The sequence below is a fragment of the Schistocerca piceifrons genome, chromosome 8, assembly GCF_021461385.2.
Source record: "Schistocerca piceifrons isolate TAMUIC-IGC-003096 chromosome 8, iqSchPice1.1, whole genome shotgun sequence".
Taxonomy (NCBI): domain Eukaryota; kingdom Metazoa; phylum Arthropoda; class Insecta; order Orthoptera; family Acrididae; genus Schistocerca; species Schistocerca piceifrons.
In genome coordinates this window covers 210500233-210519851 of record NC_060145.1, presented here as the reverse complement: position 1 = coordinate 210519851, position 19619 = coordinate 210500233, and the positions used below count along the sequence as shown (strand labels likewise).

Below are 19619 nucleotides of genomic sequence, written 5' to 3'. Positions count from 1 at the left end.
TTTATTACCAGCAGTAACTCATCTCATACATTGCTAACTAAACAGGTCTGCAGCAAACCTTGCGGGACTGGCACTCCGAAAAGAAAAGGTATCACAAAGACATGTCCTAGCCACAGCTGGGGGATTGTTTTCAGGATGATTTAAGTTTGTGGGTCACAGCATTGTGGATTTCCTAAATTGAGACAAATTTTGAACCCTTAAGTTGTATTTTCAGTTTTGGGAACAGAAAATAGACCAACAGTTATGAACGTGGTGAATATGGTGGATAGTATAACATTAACAACTGTGTATCAGTGAAGAACTGATGATTCTCTACAGTCAAATGGTTTGGGGCATTATTGTGCAATGAGGGTAGTAGGAGGAGTGCAGGGGTGGGGGGTGGGAGGGGGGGGGGGGAGAAGAACAAGAAATAGCATCAGGCATCAGAGGTTAAAAGACCTGACACCAAAATCGTTATGTAGTAGCAAGTATGTTTTATCAGGAAATAAATTCTCTATGAAGGACACCATTGGAATTGAAACATACTATCTACACTGTCTTCATATTTCATTCTTGAAAACTCAGTTTTTTACATGTCTGTTCAGAAATGTAAAATTGAGTGCTTTGCAATTAAAAAAAACATGGTACCCTATGACAATAATGTCAATGAGTCACAAGTGGAATCAGTCGACTTGTACAAATATCTGGATGTAACCATTAACAATGTAGGAAAAGACAAATTGCTACTTACCATAAAGAAGACAAGTTAAGTTGCAGATAGGCACAATTAAGAGATATTTACATAAAGCTTCTGGCCACAGCCTTCATCAGCAAAAGAGAATCACACACCGTTCATACACAAAAGCAAGCACACTTCATGCACACATGACCACCAACTCCAGTATCTCAGGCCAGAATGCAACTTTCACATGGGTTGCACGCAGCAATTTGAAGAGGGTGGGGAAGGGGAAGGTATAACAGGGTACAGGTGGGGAAAGGAAGATGAATGCTGTCTGGTGGAGGGTGCAGGGACTAGAATGCCAAAGCCATAGTGTCAGGAGGTTGTGGGACACGGAGGTGGGGAAAAAAGGAGAGGGGTGTGGAAAGATGGGTGGGTGTTTTGGGAGAGGTGGCAAATAAACAGTGTGGGAGACGAGAATGGGGTAGAAATGATAGGACAGAGGGGATGCAAAATGTTGGGTGGAGGGTGTGAGGACAGTATATTACTTTACGTTGAGGAGGGGACAGTTACAGGAGCGGAGAATGTGTTGCAAGTATAACTTCTAACTGCACTGTTCAGTAAGCTGGTGGTAGAGGAAAGGATCCAGATTGCTCGGGTAGTCAGGTAGCCACTGAAATCAAATGTGTTATGATCAGCTGCATGTTGTGCCACAGGGTGGTATACTTTGCTATTGGACACAGTTCTGCGGAGGCCGTTCACCATGATGGACAGCTGGTTGGTAGTCATGTTGTTGTTGTGGCCTTCAGTCCAGAGACTGGTTTGATGCAGCTCTCCATGCTACTCTATCCTGTGCAAGCTTCTTCATCTCCAAGTACCTTCTGCAACCTACATCCTTCGGTATCTGCTTAGTGTATTCACCTCTTGGTCCTCCTCTACGATTTTTGCCCTCCATGCTGCCCTCCAATACTAAATTGGTGATCCCTTGATGCCTCAGAACATGCCGCACCAAATGATCCCTTCTTCTAGTCAAGTTGTGCGACAAATTGATGTTCTCCCCAATTCTGTTCAGTACCTCCTCAATAATTACTGATCTACACAACTCATCTTCAGCATTCTTCTGTAGCACCACATTTCAAAAGCTTCTATTCTCTTCTTGTCTAAACTATTTATCGTCCATCTTTCACTTCCATACATGGCTACACTCCATACAAGTACTTTCAGAAAAGATTTCCTGACACTTTAATCTATACTCGATGTTAACAATTATCTTCTTCAGAAACACTTTCCTTGCCATTGCCAGTCTACATTTTATACCATCTCTACTTCAACCATCATCAGTCATTTTGCATCCCAAACAGTAAAACTCATTTACTTCTTTACATGTCTCATTTCGTTATCTAATTCCCTCAGCATCACCTAATTTAATGCGACTACATTCCATTATCCTCATTTTGCTTTTGTTGATGTTCATCTTATATCCTCCTTTCAAGACACTGTCCATTCCATTCAACTGCTCTTCCAAGTCCTTTGCTGTCTCTGACAGAATTACAATGTCATCGGCGAACCTCAAAGTTTTTATTTCTTCTCCATGGATTTTAATACCTACTCCGAATTTTTCTTTTGTTTCCTTTACTGCTTGCTCAATATATAACTGAATAACATCAGGGATAGGCTACAAACCTGTCTCACTCCCTTCCCAACCACTGCTTCCCTTTCATGCCCCTCAACTCTTATGACTGCCATCTGGTTTCTGTACAAATTATAAACAGCCTTTTGCTCCCTGTATTTTACCCCTGCCACCTTCAGAATTTCAGAGAGATTATTCCAGTCAACATTGTCAATATTTTTCTCTAAGTCTACAAATGCTAGAAACATAGGTTTGCCTTTCCTTAATCTATCTTCTAAGATAATTCATAGGGTCAGTATTGCCTCACGTGTTCCAACAGTTCTATACCTCACGTGTTCCATAATTTCTATGGAATCCAAACTGCTCTTTCCCAAGCTCGGCTTCTACCAGTTTTTCCATATATCTGTAAAGAATGTATGTTAGTATTTTGCATCTGTGACTTATTCTGTTCTGTGGAAAAGCCTGTTATATACAATTTAAAGTACATAAACTGTCAAAATAGTGTTAACAGTGGTTTTAGTTTGTGCTCTTCCACACACCTATAGATCCATTAATTGTGCATGAGGATAATGCAAGTGATAAACCCACTTTGTGAATGTGGCTTCGTTCAGTGCAATGGACAAGATAGTGCAATCAAGAAGTATAATGCCGGTACTGAAGAATTCGTCTCAGATGCGCTGCTAGAAGAACTCTTAATGGCTAAAAACTATATTAAACATATTGAATCACAAATGAATACACTGAGTGCCGACATAAATTCTTTGTGTATGAAAAACAAACTAAGTACTATTTACAACATCTGTATGGAAACGGTTTATGCTAGACAAGGTGCTTCAATATATGCTACAAATATGAGAAACACATTTCAACTCCTTGCACAATCACAAACAGGTTAAGTATTTTAAGTGATGTAGGTGCGGCACTGAAAGTTTCAAAACAAATAGTATACAGAGCAACTCTAAAGGCATTAGAAGTGTAGTAAATGGCTTAAAACTCAATTTACGGCTAGAAAGACAAGACATGTTACTGAGAGAAGAGGCAACAAAACCAAAAATTTGAATTTTCTCTGATAGACATAGCAACTGGAAGTTTTAGTTAAAGGAACGGTACAACCCGGGGCTCCCCTCCAGGAAATACACTAATGGCCATTAAAATTGCTACATTGAGAAGAAATGCAGATAATAAACAGGTATTCATTGGACGAATATCTTATACTAGAACTGACATGTGATTACATTTTCATGCAATTTGGGTGCATAGATCCCGAAAAATTACCACGCAGAACAACCACCACAATAATGGCCTTGATACGCCTGGGCATTGAGTCAAACAGAGCTTGGATGGCGTATACAGGTACAGCTGCCCATGCAGCTTCAACACAACACCACAGTTCATCAAGAGTAGTGACTGGCATATTGTGACGGGCCAGTTGCTCGGCCGCCAGACGTTTTCAATTGGTGAAAGATCTGGAGAATGTGATTGCCAGTGCAGCAGTCGAACATTTTCTGTATCCAGAAAGGTCCGTACAGGACCTGCAACATGCGGTCGTGCATTATCCTGCTGAAATGTAGGAATTCGCAGGGATCGAATGAAATGTAATGTCCACTGTTCAAAGTGCCGTCAATGTGAACAAGAGGTGACCGAGATGAGTAACCAATGGCACCCCATACCATCACGCCGGGTGATACGCAGTATGACGGTAACGAATACACGCTTCCAATGTGCGTTCACCGTGATGTCGCCAGACATGGATGCGACCATCATTATGCTGTAAACAGAACCTGAATTCATCCAAAAAATGACGTTTTGCCATTCATGCATCCAGGTTTGTCATTGAGTACACCATCGCAAGTGCTCCTGTCTGTGATGCAGCGTCAAGGGTAGCAGCAGCCATGGTCTCCGAGCTGATAGTCCATGCTGCTGCCAACGTCATGGAACTGCTCGTGCAGATGGTTGTTGTCTTGCAAACGTCCCCATCTGTTGACTCAGGGATCAAGACGTGGCTGCACGATCCATTACAGCCATGCGAATAAGATGCCTGTCATCTCGACTGCTAGTGATACGAGGCCTTTGGGATCCAGCACGGCATTCCGTATTACACTCCTGAACCCACCGATTCCATATTCTGCTAACAGTCATTGGATCTTGACCAATGCGAGCAGCAATGTCGTGATACGATAAACCACAATCACAATAGGCTACAATCCGACCTTTATCAAAGTCAGAAACGTGATGGTACGCATTTCTCCTCCTTACACGAGGCATCACAACAACGTTTCACCAGGCAACGCCAGTCAACTGCTGTTCGTGTATGAGAAATCGGTTGGAAACTTTCCTCATGTCAGCACGTTGAAGGTGTCGCCAGCGGTGCCATTTTGCAACCTACACCCAAATGATGTCTGTGTAGTTATTGCTGGAGCTAATGATGTATATAAACATGAGTAAAAAATGCAGTCAGAGCATTGCGACAAACACTGGAAAGAATTTCACAACAAAAAATCATCATCATTAGCATTCCGTACAGACATGACTTAATAAAAAGTTCATGTGTAAATACTGAAATTAGTTTCATACACAGAAAGTTTCAAAAAATCTGTAAAGCATTCAAACATGTCAAGTTCTTAGACATTAGCTCGTCAGAATGAAGCTACTTTACTCGCAATGCAATGCACAGAAATTGCCGAGGAAAACATGTACTTGCTAATGCATTATTAACAGAAACGTACAAACTATATGAAAACACCATGACACCAATTGCACTAAAAGCACCTGTGCCTAATGAAACTGTACTATTGGAAGAAAAAGAAACAGCTGCATCAAAAAATACACTTGCAATTAATGAAGAAGCAGATAGGAAAACTTCACCTACAAAAACACAAGAAACTGGTGGTGAATTATTATGCAGTTAAAATTTGGATACCACTAATCAAACAACAGCTCAACAAGTAAAGTCTGCGAGATCACAACATACTCCCAGTGCATCATACTCATCATTGGAGAGTCAAATTTCTTCTGGGAGTACAGCTTCAAGCAGCAAGATTTCAATATCTCCGAGAAGATCGTCAAGAAAAATAAAAAAGTGTCAGCTAATAACCAAGATTTTTTATGGTCAAGTCATCTCTTTTGCAACAGGACACAGCAGACATAAATCTTCCTCACATAGAAGAATGTGACAACCTTAACTTATACTGTCACAATGTACAAGGATTGAGAAATAAAGTAAGTGAATTTGAAATTCTTACGATTGATACTAATCCTTTGTCAGACATGCACTTACTGTGTATTAGTAAACACTGGCTAAAAGAGTCAGAATTACCTTATCAGTATATTCAAAACTTCAGATTAGTTCACTACTATTCAAGGAAAAATTACAAAGGTGGTGAAACTTATAGCATTAGCCGTGAACCTTTCCATCCCTGTGAATTTTATACCTTAAACAAAGATATTGAAATAGTTGGGGAAGTACTTGCTGACCTAAATATGTATATAATGTGTGTGTATAGATGACCTAGTAGTAACTTTTCTGTCTCACTCAGAAACTTTGCACTATTGCTAGAAAAAAGCATGTCACAATAACTCAAAAAATATAATAATATGTGGTGATCTTAACATTTATTTCCTTGAAGAATCTGCTCAAAAGTCACAATTAGTAAATTTGATGGTGTCATTCAACTTAAATATGAAAGTTATATGTCCAACGAGATTAAACAGCTGTCTTGCTCAGTTTGCTACTAACACTGATTGCAGTGTAAAAATTATAGATGTTGATTTTTTAGATCACAGTGCACTAAGAATGTATTTTAATCCACCACTCAATGTACTCCCAACAGGAAAAACAGTAAGTGTAGAAGTTATAGTGAGAGTAACATAAATAACTTCGTACTTAGCTTAAAGAAAGAAGACTGGCAAAGTGTATTTACTTCTTCAACTACAAATGAAAAATATGACAATTTTCTGCAGATATTCGAATATTACTTTAATGACAAACTGCCTATTGGCTTTTGTCTCAGGTACTTCAGCCGACATTCATCTAATGATTTTATTGATGTTTCGCCACCACGAGTGGCTGGCATTGTCAAAGCTTCACCCTCCACTGCCAGTGGTGAACTGGAGTCGAGCTCATGGCCGCAGACTATATATACCTGGCGCACCAACATCTGAGGGCTTCTCCGCGGACATTTCCGGTGTGGTTCTACTCTTACTACCTGCGACAGTCATTCGCTGCAGTATGGGAAGCCAGGATCCATTTACCCTAAGGCTTTCCTCTTTCTTCTTGAAGCTCTCTGAACAAGCTTGTGTGATAGTGCTTCTCTACAGCCAGAACTTCCATGTCGGCGAATTTTATTACGTAGTCAGTCTCACTCAGTGCGTGCTCTGCCCCAGCCTGCAATGTCGCTTATGCTCTTTGATCCTGGTGTTAACTGAGCGTCTAGTCATTCCGACATAAATTTTTCCGCATGTGCATGGTATACAGTACATTCCCGACATTGCAAGTGGGGTCCCTTTTCTCCTTTGCCGATCTAAGACACTCTTTGATCTTCCTCGTTGGTTTGAAAATCGTCTGTACATCATGCTTGCGCAATATACGGCCAATTCTGTCCGTCACTCTGGGAATGTGTGGCAGAAAGGCCATACCCGACATTTCTTTTTGTGGTTTCTTACTTCGCCGAGTGTTTGGCTCTGTTACACCTCTAATATAATTTGTGGAGTAACCATTGCTCCTCAGAACACTTTCCAGGTGTTGTATTTTGCGTCTGAGGTGTTTCGGCTCACATATTTGTCCTGCTCACGAACTAGCATATTAATCATGCCTCTTTTCTGGCTTAGGTGGTGGTTTGATAGTTTGCGCAGGTATTGGTCTGTGTGTGTCGGTTTTCTATATACGCTACGTCCCAAGTTTTCACCATCCCTTGTGACCAGCACATCTAGAAATGGCAGTTTCTTGTCCTTTTCTACTTCCATGGTAAATGTTATGTTTGTATGGAGGCTGTTCAAGTGTCTTAGGAAGTCAGCAAGCTGTTCTTCACCATGTCTCTAGACAACGAAAGTATCATCGACGTATCTATACCACACCTTAGGTTTGCAAGTCACCAAGTCCAGTGCCTGTGCTTCGAATTGTTCCATGAAGAAGTTGGCCACCACTGGACTAAGAGGACTACCCATGGTGACGCCTTCCAGCTGTTCGTAGAAATAGCTCATGGTGAGACGTGCATGGAAGCACTTTGCGATGTCTTGCGCGAAAATGTAATCGATGTTCTCCAGAGCGTCACTGAGTGGCATTTTCATAAACAAAGAAACAACATCAAAGCTGACCAGGATGTCGTTTGGTGCAAGTTTCAGTTTCTTCAGCTTCTCAATGAAATGACCCGAGTCCTTTATGTATGTGTCAGTCTTCTCCATGTGTGGCTGGAGCAGAGAGGCCAAGTGTTTTGCCAGCTTATACGTCAGTGAGCCAGGAGCACTAACAATCGGTCTTAGTGGAATGTTGTTCTTATGGATCTTGGGTAATCCATACAGCCGAGGTGGTAGGGCTTCTGTGTTGCATAGGTTTCTCTGTATGTCCACCAGCAGAGAAGACGCCTTGATAATCGATTTGTATTCCATGCGATACGCTGCATCGGATCTGTGTTTAGTATTCAGTACGTTGTCGGATCTAATAGGTCACGAGCCAGAAAACAGGCACGATTAACTTGCTTAACGCGAGCAGGACGAATATGTGAGCCGCAACACCTCAGATGCGAAATGCAACACCCGGAAAGTGTTCTGAGGTGCAATGGGTACTCCACATATTATATTAGAAGTAAGGAATCACAAGAAATGTCGGGTACGGCCTTTCTGCCACACATTCCCAGAGTGACGTACAGAATCGGCCATATATTGCGCAAACACGATGTAAAGATGATTTTCAAGCCAACGAGGAAGATTAAAGAGTGTCTTAGATCAGCAAAGGAGAAAAAGGACCCACTTGCAATGTCGGGAATGTACCGTATACCATGCACACGCGGAAAAGTTTATGTCAGAATGACTGGACGATCAATTAACACCAGGATCAAAGAACATAAGCGACATTGCAGGCTGGGGCAGGTGGAGAAATTGGCCGTGGCAGAGCATACACTGAGTGAGATCAACCACGTAATAAAATTCGCCGACACAGAAGTTCTGGCTGTAGAGAAGCCCTATCACACATGCTTGTTCAGAGAAGCTGTAGAAATATAAAAACACGCGAACAGCTTCAACAAGAAAGAGGAAAGCCTTAAGGTAAAGTGATACTGGCTTTCCGTACTGCAGTGAACGACCATCGCAGGTAGCAAAAGGAGAACCGCGCCGGAAATGACCGCGGAGAAGCCCTCGGACATTGGCATGCCAGTTACATATAGTCTGTGGCCACGAGCTCAACTCCAGTTCCCCACCGGCAATGGAAGGTGAAGCTTTGACAATGCCAGCCACTCATGCTGGCGAAACAATCATTAGATGAACGTCAGCCAAAGAACCCAAGACAGAAGCCAATAGGCAGTTTGTCAACAAGTGGCCACGAAAGCCTTAACAATTTTGTATCAGTTTAATTGTGTTTTCCCAGAGAAAACAAAGACTATCACCATTTCCCAGAGGAAACAAAGACTATCACTAACAAGAAACTTCACCAGAAAATATGAGGCTGCTGCACAGACTTAGCAAACTGGACAGTGGCAAATCCAAAGAGTTCAAGGTATACTATAAAAATTGCAAAACCACATACAGAAGAGTTATCACATGGGCTAGAAAAGCTCATAATGATAAAACAATTAGGTGCTCTTCCAACAAATGTAAGACCCACTGGCATATAGTAAATGAACAGACTGGTAGAAAGTTAAGGATAGAGGATACAATCACACTAAATATCGAAGGACAAAAGACTGAAAATGTACAGTCAAATCATAACTGAGTCCGAGTCTAGCGGCCGCTGGCTGGCTGGCTGCTTAGGTGGCTCTGCTGCTGCATGGCTGGCAGACAGCGCCGCATGTAGAGGACGTGCGTAACTGCAAGGCGGCACTTAGAAAGATCGGCGAGTCACAACACTTATCCCCCCCTTTGAAGTTTTGCACAGGTCTTGATGGAAGTGGCCTGTAGATTGCTAATGTCCGTAGGTGTTGTTTGATTGGCCATAAAGTCTTGAGGAGGAGGCTTCCCGTACGGACAGAAGTGTCCCCGACGATAACGGGTCGAGATGACAGGAGACGTGGGGGTCGAATCTGCTGGGGCCCAGTGCACCAATCTGCCCGCCCGTTGCGGCAAGTCCGGTTGTTACAACAGGAGACATGGGCGATGTGTCCGCGTCCCATGGAGGAGGAGGCGAGTAGAGTTGCTCCGACAGAGAATGGTTCTGGTTCCTGCATGGGCATCTCCTGGTGGCGTCAGTTCTTGTGCTAGCACCGATATGACGGTGAAAGGACTGCGTTGTGAGTAATGAGAGATTTCATTATCCCGAGCATCAGGTAGAGCCGAAGGTTGTGTAGCGGCATCTGGAACAGGCGTTGCCGGCACACGAGGCCGAAGCTGGTCTGAATGATGCACTCCAACACCCGTGTCCATCTGGATTTCATACAGGCGTTGGCCACGGGGTCGTACGATGCAGCCCGGACTCCATTTTGGCCACCTGCCGTATCCCCGTACCCATACAAGGTCGTCGGCGGTGAACTGGCCAAGCGAAGGCACCCGTGGCCACAAGTTGGAAGGCCGCAGAAGATGAAGTAGCATGCGGGGCTGTCATCCATGTAAGAGCTCAGCCGGGCTGTGGCCGCCCATGGGGGTGAAATGGTAAGAAGCCAGAAATTGGAGAAGCGCATCATCAGCAGCAGAAGAAGCCAGGAGTTTCCTTATCTGAGCCTTAAATGTGCGGACCAGTCGTTCAGTCTCACCGTTTGACTGTGGATGGAACGGAGGGGCCGTGACATGCATGACCCCGTGACGGGCACAAAAATCCGCAAAATCGGAACAGGCAAATTGCAGACCATTATCAGTAACAAGAGTAGAGGGAAGGCGTTCCAAAGATAAAATGCGAGCTAGAGCATTGGTCGTTGCCTCGGTGGTAGGCGACGTGCAACGGACAATGAAAGGAAAGTTAGAGTAGGCATCAATAACGAGAAGCCAGTAAGTACCTAAAAAGGTCCCGCAAAGTCAGCATGAATATGCTCTCAAGGGCTTCTCAGGCGAAGGCCATGGTGACAAAGATGACTTCAGGGCGGCGGCCTGTGACGCACAAGGGTTGCAGGCAGTGACCATGTGTGTGATTTCAGAGTCGATGCCGGGCCAGTACACACGACGGCGCGCCAGAGATTTTGTGCAAGAGACACCCCAGTGCCCTTGGTGAAGGAGGCGCAAGACCGAAGCACGCAAAGACGCAGGTACCACAACATGTGGAGAAGCATTTTCAGTGGAAAAGAGGATAACACCATTCCTAGCCATGAGGCGGTAATGCAAAGCGTAGTAGTTCCGCAACGGATCAGAAGTCTTAGCGGACGGACGATCTGGCCAACCCTTCTGAATACAGCATAAAACCCGGGAGAGGGCAGGATCAGAAGCCATAGCAGCCGCCAGCTGGTCCCCGGTGATGGGGAACCTGTCCACCACCCACTGCTCGGTAACATCCAGATGGAAACACAAAAGTTCGTCCCTATCAAATGCCAGATCAGGACCCATGGGAAGGAGAGACAGTGTATCAGCACTCGCATGTTGAGCCATCGGCAGGAAATGAATCTCATAATTGAAACGAGACAAGTAAAGAGCCCAATGCTGGAGGCGGTGTGCAGCCTTGTCGGGAAGTGACATTGATGGATGAAACAAGGAAACAAGTGGTTTGTGATCCGTAACAAGATGAAATTTGGATCCATAGAGAAAACCACCAAACTTATGAAGAGCATAAACAATGGCCAAAGCTTCTTTTTCAATTTCAGAATACTTTCGTTGGGCATCCGTGAGCATTTTGGAGGAATAAGCAATGGGTTGTTCAGAACCGTCAGAAAAACCGTGCGCAAGGACTGCACCAATCCCGTATTGAGAGGCATCCATGTTGGCCAGGTCGATAAGTTGCCAGGCACGGAGTCTGTTTCAGCATAGTCTTCAATTTCTGGAAAGCCGCATTGCATGACACGGACCAGTGAAAAGGCACGTTTTTATGCATCAGGCGATGCAACGGCTGAGCCACCGAAGCAGCAGATGGTAATAACTTGTGATAGTATGCTATTTTCCCCAAGAAGGGCTGCAGGTCCTTAACAGATGTAGGGTGAGGAAGGGCATTGATCGCAGCGACAGTTTGCTGAAGCGGACGAATACCATCCCAAGAGAGTTGAAACCCCAAGTACGTGACAGATGCCTGAAAAAATTTTGATTTCTGAAGATTACACTTAAGACCGGCAGTCTGTAAGACATGAAAAAGTGAGCGGATATTTTTAAGATGTTCGTCAGTGCTGGAGCCAGTGACAATAATGTTGTGCTGGTAATTTATACACGCAGGGACAGTGAGCAATAATTGTTCCAAGAATTGCTGAAAGAGAGCAGGGGCGCTGGCAACACCGAATGGCAATCGTTGGTATTGATAGAGGCCAAGAGGTGTGTTAAGGACCAGAAACTGCCGGGAAGCAGCGTCGAGAGGAAGTTGATGATAAGCTTCTGACAGGTCAAGTTTAGAAAAATACTAGCCTCCAGCAAGTTTAGTGAACAATTCTTCAGGTCGAGGCAGAGGGTAAGTGTCGATAAGGCATTGAGCATTTAGAGTGGCTTTGAAATCGCCACAGAGACGAATATCACCATTTGGCTTAGCAATGACAATGACAGGAGAGGACCACTCACTGGAAGTGACAGGAAGCAAGACCCCTGAAGCAGTGAGATGATCCAGCTCCCATTTGACCTGGTCACGAAGGGCCACAGGAATGGCCCAAGCCCGAAAAAACTTAGGCCGAGCAGTGGGTTTGAGCATGACATGAGCTTCAAAGTCGTTTGCACAGCCTAACCCAGGAGAAAAAAGGGACAAAAATGTCATCGACAAGGAATCCAATTGAGCATAAGGAATAGCATCAGAGACGACACTGACAGAGTCATCTATGGAGAACCCAAAAACGCGAAAGGCATCGAAACCAAAAAGATCCTATGGTCGACCACAAATATGGGAACAGTGCGAACGACAGATTTGTAAGGTACCTCAGCATCAAATTATCCCAAGAGAGAAATCTTTTGTTTATTGTAAGTCCGTAATTGCCCCTTGACAGGTGACAGGATTGGAGAACCCAACTGATGATATGTCTGAGAATTGATGATAGTGGCAGCAGAACCAGTACCCACCTGCATGCGAACCTCTCGACCAAGTATTTCGACAGTGAGGAATAATGTCCCTGAAAGGGAAGAAGTACAATTGACAGACAACAAATAATCAGAATCAGTGTCATGTTCATGAACATCGTGTATGTGGTTGAATTTGCAAATGGATGACACATGACCGTTATTATTTTTTTTTTTTTTTTTTTGTATTTGTGACACACGGCCCAACGTTGTGGACAATCTTCTCGTGAATGTTTCGTAAAACTCCGCGGACATGAAGGAAGTTGCAGTGGGTTTTGCTGCAGTTTCTTAGAGGTTTGTTTATGGTTAGGCTGAGGCTGCGCTTGGGAGCGTACTGCGGCCACGACGGCCGGCGGGGACATGCCACACGTTTCGTCAACATCGCACAGAGGTTGTGTTTCCCCGACGTCGCCCCACTCCTCTATTTGCGCTCCAGCGGCACGAGAAATTTCAAAAGACTGAGCGATGGATAGAACTTCATCTAGAGTCGGATTTGCCAACTGAAGGGCACGTTGCCTAACTTCTTTGTCGGGCGCCGATCGGATAATAGCATCCCGTACCATGGAATTGGCGTAGGATTCTTTGTGAACTTCAGTAACAAATTGACACTCTCTACTGAGGCCGTAAAGTTCAGCAGCCCAAGTGCGATAGGATTGATTCAGTTGTTTTTGACAATGATAAAAGGCAACATGAGAGGCTACCGCAGGCGTTTGTTTTTGAAAATAGACGGACAGAAGTGGGCACATTTCAGCAAAGGACAAAGACGCAAGATCTTTCAAAGGAGCCAATTGCGACAACAACGGATACATTTGAGGTGAAATCCGTGAAAGGAACAGAGGCTTACATGTTTGTTCGTCTACGACATGAAATGCCGCCAAGAAGTGCTGTCGAAGACGTTTTTCGTAATCAGACCAGTCTTCTGCCGTCTCATCATAAGGAGGGAAAGGAGGTAGAGAGAACGACGAGAGACGCCCAGCATTTGATGCCGTGACGAAATCACAAATCGCATTCGTGAGAAGCATTTGCAATAGTTGCTCTAAAGTAGCCATGGAAGCATGTGGGTCAACGACGGAAAAGAAAAATCACTACCTTGTCGCCAATTGTTGTAACTTCAAGTTGAACAATTATATTTCAAGGAAGACGCAATACATGAAAGTCACAGATCAAGTAAACAGAGTAAGACGTGTGTACACTTTAACAGTCAAATCATAACTGAGTTCGAGTCTAGCGGCCGCTGGCTGGCTGGCCGCTTAGGTGGCGCTGCTGCTGCGTGGCTGGCAGACAGCGCTGCATGTAAAGGATGCACGTAACTGCGCGGTGGCACTTTGAAAGATCAGAGAGTCACAACAACTAGGTATCAAATGATTTTTGCAACCTCCATGTAAAGGGAAGAACCTCCTGCCATACAATTCATACTGGTTTGCAGACTACGAATGTAAATGTAGATGTATAAAAATCAGCTTTTCTGAAAAACAAATATGCTGGCATACCATCAGCTACTTAAAGTTATTGAAATCTTGTAGTTCCAGGTGATGAACGGAGGTGCCGAGTCGGGTGTGGCCGGCCATGGTAACTAGGACCAGATGGCCCCGAATCACGGCTGGCAAGTTACGGGAATGGAAGTGGGTTTTCCCAAGGCAAAAAAGGAGCGATGTGAGTGTTGCCTTGATTACTAGCATGTGGAAGTAAGACGCTGGCACCTAAGATGGCAGTGTTGCAATATCACAGACAGGGGCTCCTTGAAATATTTTAAAATTAAAAAATAATTCAGAGCTCTGACATGTAACGAAACTATTATCACCACAGTAATCAGGACACTGCGAAGCATAATCTGAGACAACGATATCAATGTGCATGTTTCGGGACACTAATATCATGTACATCACAATAACTACACATATTATGTCCTAATAGCAAATTCATACTCTTATAAAAATCATTAAAATTTGATAACAGTTCAACACTTCATAGGACCATTGAAAAACTAGGCATCAAACGACAGCAGACGACACTATCATCACTGAAAGTAACATATCTGTATATATTTTGATTATTGGTCCTTAAATATGTCTGCTTGTGTCTGTATGTGTGGATGGATATGTGCGTGTGTGCGAGTGTATACCTGTCCTTTTTTCCCCCTAAGGTAAATCTTTCCGCTCCCGGGATTGGAATGACTCCTTACCCTCTCCCTTAAAACCCACTTCTTTTCGTCTTCCCCTCTCCTTCCCTCTTTCCTGATGAGGCAACAGTTTGTTGCGAAAGCTTGAATTTTGTGTGTATGTTTGTGTTTGTTTGTGTGTCTATCGACCTGCCAGCGCTTTCGTTCGGTAAGTCACCTCATCTTTGTTTTTATATATAATTTTTCCCACGTGGAATGTTTCCTTCTATTATATTGATATCATTATTTTGATTATTGAATTATTAGATGTTCCATCCCTCTTCAGTTATGTAAATTTGCCAAATCATCATAATCTCTGCAATTATACAGAACATTAATGCAGCATGGCATTCTTTACATTACATTAATACTTGTTCCATCTATAATGAATACGACATTCTGTAATGGTGTGGAATGTTTCAGTGTAACGTAAGTTTTCTTTACATAATATAATTATTTTTTTACAGTTATTACTTCATATCTAAGATTTCATCTATTGATTAGGAGTTGTCATTTGGAAATTCTTTTAATTTGTTTTTAAATTATGGTTGGCTATTCGACAATGGAATTTCTAGTGTATTTAATAAAATATTTAACTTGGGCTATTTGTGCGTGCAAATTTCATGTTTGATTTAACTGTGTGTAAACTATTAGACACAGGATAATGTATATGGTCAGTTATTAGGCCTTCTTCCCATTCCCTCTAAATATGGAGCGTGCCATGAATGACTGTCTAAAGGCATCTGCATCCAGTGTAATTACTCTCATTTTGCCGTCACGATCCTTATGGGAGTAATTTGTAGTGGGTTGTTGTTTATTCCTAAATTCGTCATTTAATGCTGGGTATTGAAACTTCACAGGCTTTCTCGGGATAGTATGTGTCCATCTAAAAGTGTCCAACCTTTCAATTTTCTATATACTGTGTTTGTTGTGAATTTTGACTGGGAAACCAAGGGCTTGTAAGTGGGAGCAAGTGGTAGCTCCTGATCATTCTGAGTCAGGCAGTCATGCTGTGTGGATCAATCTTGGCGGTAATGTGTGTAGTGACCTGTGTGATCAACTCTGCCAACTGTGACTGGATGGAGGCTAGTGTCACTGTGGGCATGTTTTCCTATGGTGGAGTCCATTTTGTGACACTTGATGCAGGATACACTTCAAATAACCTTTCAGCCGTTTGTGTCAGTGCATTTAACAACTGGCGCACACCGAGAGAATTTTTGGGTGTCTGATGGCGGTCGGTACAACCATATATTCTGTAGCACATCATCATTTACAGTATTACTTGCCAATGTGGGTAAACGTCTTACGAGTTGTGACAGAGGGCAATCTCTGAACTCCTCAGTACGCAAAAGCTCCTCTAGCCATTTTGGTTTTGATTGGGCCAAGTGTGTGATCAACGTATTTTTAACTGATGCATACCATTTGGTACCCAGTGGCATGGCTAGAATATCCTGGACTTTTGAGGCTAGATCCTCAACCTGCAACCACATAGTTGTATTTAATCACATCCACTAATAACTGTGCAAGAATGATCTGACTTTCTAGGAGGGCAAACCATAAATGAGGATTATGTTGCTAGAATGGGGGGTAGTTTTATCATCACTCTGTTGATTGTGCTGCTGGCTGCCTTTTCAGTTGTGACTGTTGAGTCATTCACTCTCATGTGGGAGCACGGTGCGGCTGGTGCAGAAGTTAGTAGAAGTGTCAATGTTACGAAACTGCCTGAAACTCTGAACTCAGCATGGGTGTGTCATAATCGGTAAGGATCACCAAATATTTGGGTATCAGAGTAAACAAGATATTAATTCCCACATATGCTTGGTAACAGGTTGCAGTTACATAAACATGAATGTGTGCACAATGTAAAGCATGGAATAACAAACAGAAAATAAACAAACAACAACTACATTAATACAGTTTGAAACTGTCACCGCAGAGAATGTTTATGCACCACTGTACATTTGCAGGGACAGAACATCAGAACAGGTCACTGTACGTTGGGAAGATGACAGTGCAGTGCTAGGACTTGTGAAGTAATAGATTTTTGGCAGTATGTGGCTGCTTGAATACACTAATACTTATTGGCACTCAGAAAAATTTTGAGTCAAATGTGGCATAGAATCAGTAAGCCAGCTGGAACATTAACAGTTTACGAATTACAGGCAATAGGTAGTGTTGAAATCTGATTAGTTTCAGCTCCAAATCTGGAATTATTATTGAATAGACTGCAAGAATCTACTCATGCTTATGCTATTTCTCATATGTTTATATCTATTTTTCTTTATATTCTTACCTTTCCTGGAATATCTTTGTATTTCCTTCTTTCGCTGATCAATTCTTCTGTTACATGGTTTCTTCACAGTTATCTTCCTTTTACCTCTGCTTGTCTGGGCAACATCTGTGATTGCCCATTTCAGAGATGGCCACTCCTCTTCAGCTGAAATGCTTTCTCTGCTATTGCTCACTGCAGTATACACACACTTAGCGAACTTCAACTGTGTTTAATCATTCCTCAGTACTTCAGAATTCCACTTCCTTCCACACTGATTCTTCCATAAAATTCTCTTAAGCTGCAGTCTCCTCTTCATCATCACTAAATATTGATCCGAATCTAAATCTGCATCTGGGTATGCCTTAAAATCCAATAACTGATTTTGGATTATCTGTCTGACAGTGATGTAATCCAGGTGGATTCTTCCCATGTCTCCAGGCTCTTCCAAGTATACCTCCTCCTCTGTGATTCTTGGACACAGTATTTGCTATTACTAGCTGAATTTTTGAAGAACTCAACTAGTCTTTCTACTCTCATTCCTACTACTGAGCTCATGTTCTCTGATAACTTTGTGTTGCATCCCTTCACGTACGACAATGTTCCAATCCCTAAAGAATATTAAATTTTCATCTCCCTTTACATACTGAATTACCAGTCCAATATCCTCATATTCTCTCTCTCTCTCTCTCTCTCTCTCTCTCTCTCTCTCTCTCTCTCTCTCTATCTATCTAACTATCTATCTATCTATCTCTCACTCACTCACTCACCCTCTCCCCCCCTTTCTTCTTCTTCTTCTTCTCCTCCTCCTCCTCCTCCTCCTCCTCCTCCTCCTTGGGAGATCAACTTATAAACCTGAACTATCACTGTCAGCATTGGTTTGCTGTCAAATCTGATGGCAACAACTCTATCACTGAATTGTTTACAGTAGCTCACTCTCTGCCCCACTTTCCTATTTGTAACAAATCCTACTCCTTTATACCATTTTTTCTGCTGTTGATATTAACCTACATTTGTCTGACCAGAAATCTCTATCTTCTTACCATTTCACTTCACTGGACCCACTATATCGTGATTGACCTTTCATTTCCCTTTTCAGATTTTTTAGCTTTCTTACTATGTTCAAACATTTGACATTCCAAGACCCGACTCTTAAATCATCATCTAACCACTGGTTATTTCATCTTTCTTTCATGGTCATCTTCCCCTTGGCATCCACTCCCAGAGATTCAAATGGGGAACTAATCTGGAACCTATTGACAATAGAGAGATGATCATGACACTTTTTCATGTCCGGTCAATAAGCCCGATGTGTCTTCAAAGCAGTGGTTGCCATTGCCTTCTGCAACCTCATGCCATGGATCAATGCTGATTCTTCTGCTTTTTAGGTGCAGTTTTTCACCTCAAGGGCAAGAGTATGCCCTGAACCTCCGTCCATTCCTCTGCCCTCTCTGACAAGGCTGTTGCCAGAGTGAGGATGACTTCTTATGCTGGAAGTCTTCAGTCACCACTGCTGATGATTTTTATTTAAAATTTAGGCAGTGGCTGGATTCAAACCAAAGGATTCAGGCTGTTTTAATTACTAGTGAAAGATGCTATTCCCAGAACGTGGGTGAATGCACCACAGTGAACTTTATTTATTTATGAGCAGCAAATATTTTGTGTTTAGTTTAATGGAATGAGACTACGCTTTGCACAGACTGCTGCCATTTAAATAGTAACTGGGTAGTCTGGTATGACTCCAAGTACACAGTCACACAGTCTATACAGCATTTGATAATTTTCATAACTTTGTTTCATGCTGAAACAATATTTGTATGACCACCATGAAAGAGTGTGCTTTAACTGACTGAATAAATCATCACTTCATTTCAATATAAACATTTTGGTGCTGCTTACCTCAATTATTTAGGAGAGTATAACTCTTTTCACCATTTTTAAAATATTTTCTTTTATTGCAACAAGTATTTATTTAAATTTGCATTAATTGGTGATGCTTCGATAAATCTGACTGAAGGATCACAGGTTAGTACTATTTTTGCAGCAAGTTTAGCTACCAGGCACAAAAGCAGACTAAGTATAACTCAACCCAAATAGAGCCATGCACTGTCCAAAACACACACACACATACACACACACACACACACACACACACACACACACACACACACACACCCCTTAAAAACATCAATTGCGGAGATTAAAATTATCAGTAATTCAACATTGTAAGTGAAACAATAGATCAGTAACTCTAACAGCATAGTGAAGTGAAAGGTAATGTAAGAAACAAATACCAAGCTTTTGTAACATACCTGTCTACGAATGCTATGTTCAATGCCACCATAATAAGTAAGCCTAAATATTTCTGCTGCTTGCCCTTCAGCCTTAGATAGTTCTGCCCAACGTTCAGCAGTCAGACCAGATTCTGCATCACTGGATGGCACTATCGTTGTGAGCACCAGTCCTGAGAGGTGGGTTCGAACTGTGCGCAGATGACGGCAATAAGCCAGCCACCCATAGAATGCCCTAGATGATATCTGTCGCCTCATTGAGGTACATACTTGCTGTATAGGGTCACTGGAAAATATCCAAG

The 19619-nt window shown here is 42.8% G+C and overlaps 1 protein-coding gene across 1 annotated transcript in view; it reads right to left on the bottom strand.

Annotated features, from left to right (window-relative positions):
* Positions 1 to 19619, bottom strand: part of LOC124711809 (small G protein signaling modulator 1-like) — a 319654-nt gene that overhangs the window by 152347 nt on the left and 147688 nt on the right. The window contains exon 15 of the mRNA XM_047242033.1: positions 19339 to 19603. Coding sequence (XP_047097989.1) covers positions 19339 to 19603 — 265 coding nt within the window. The remainder of the gene's footprint in view (positions 1 to 19338; positions 19604 to 19619) is intronic.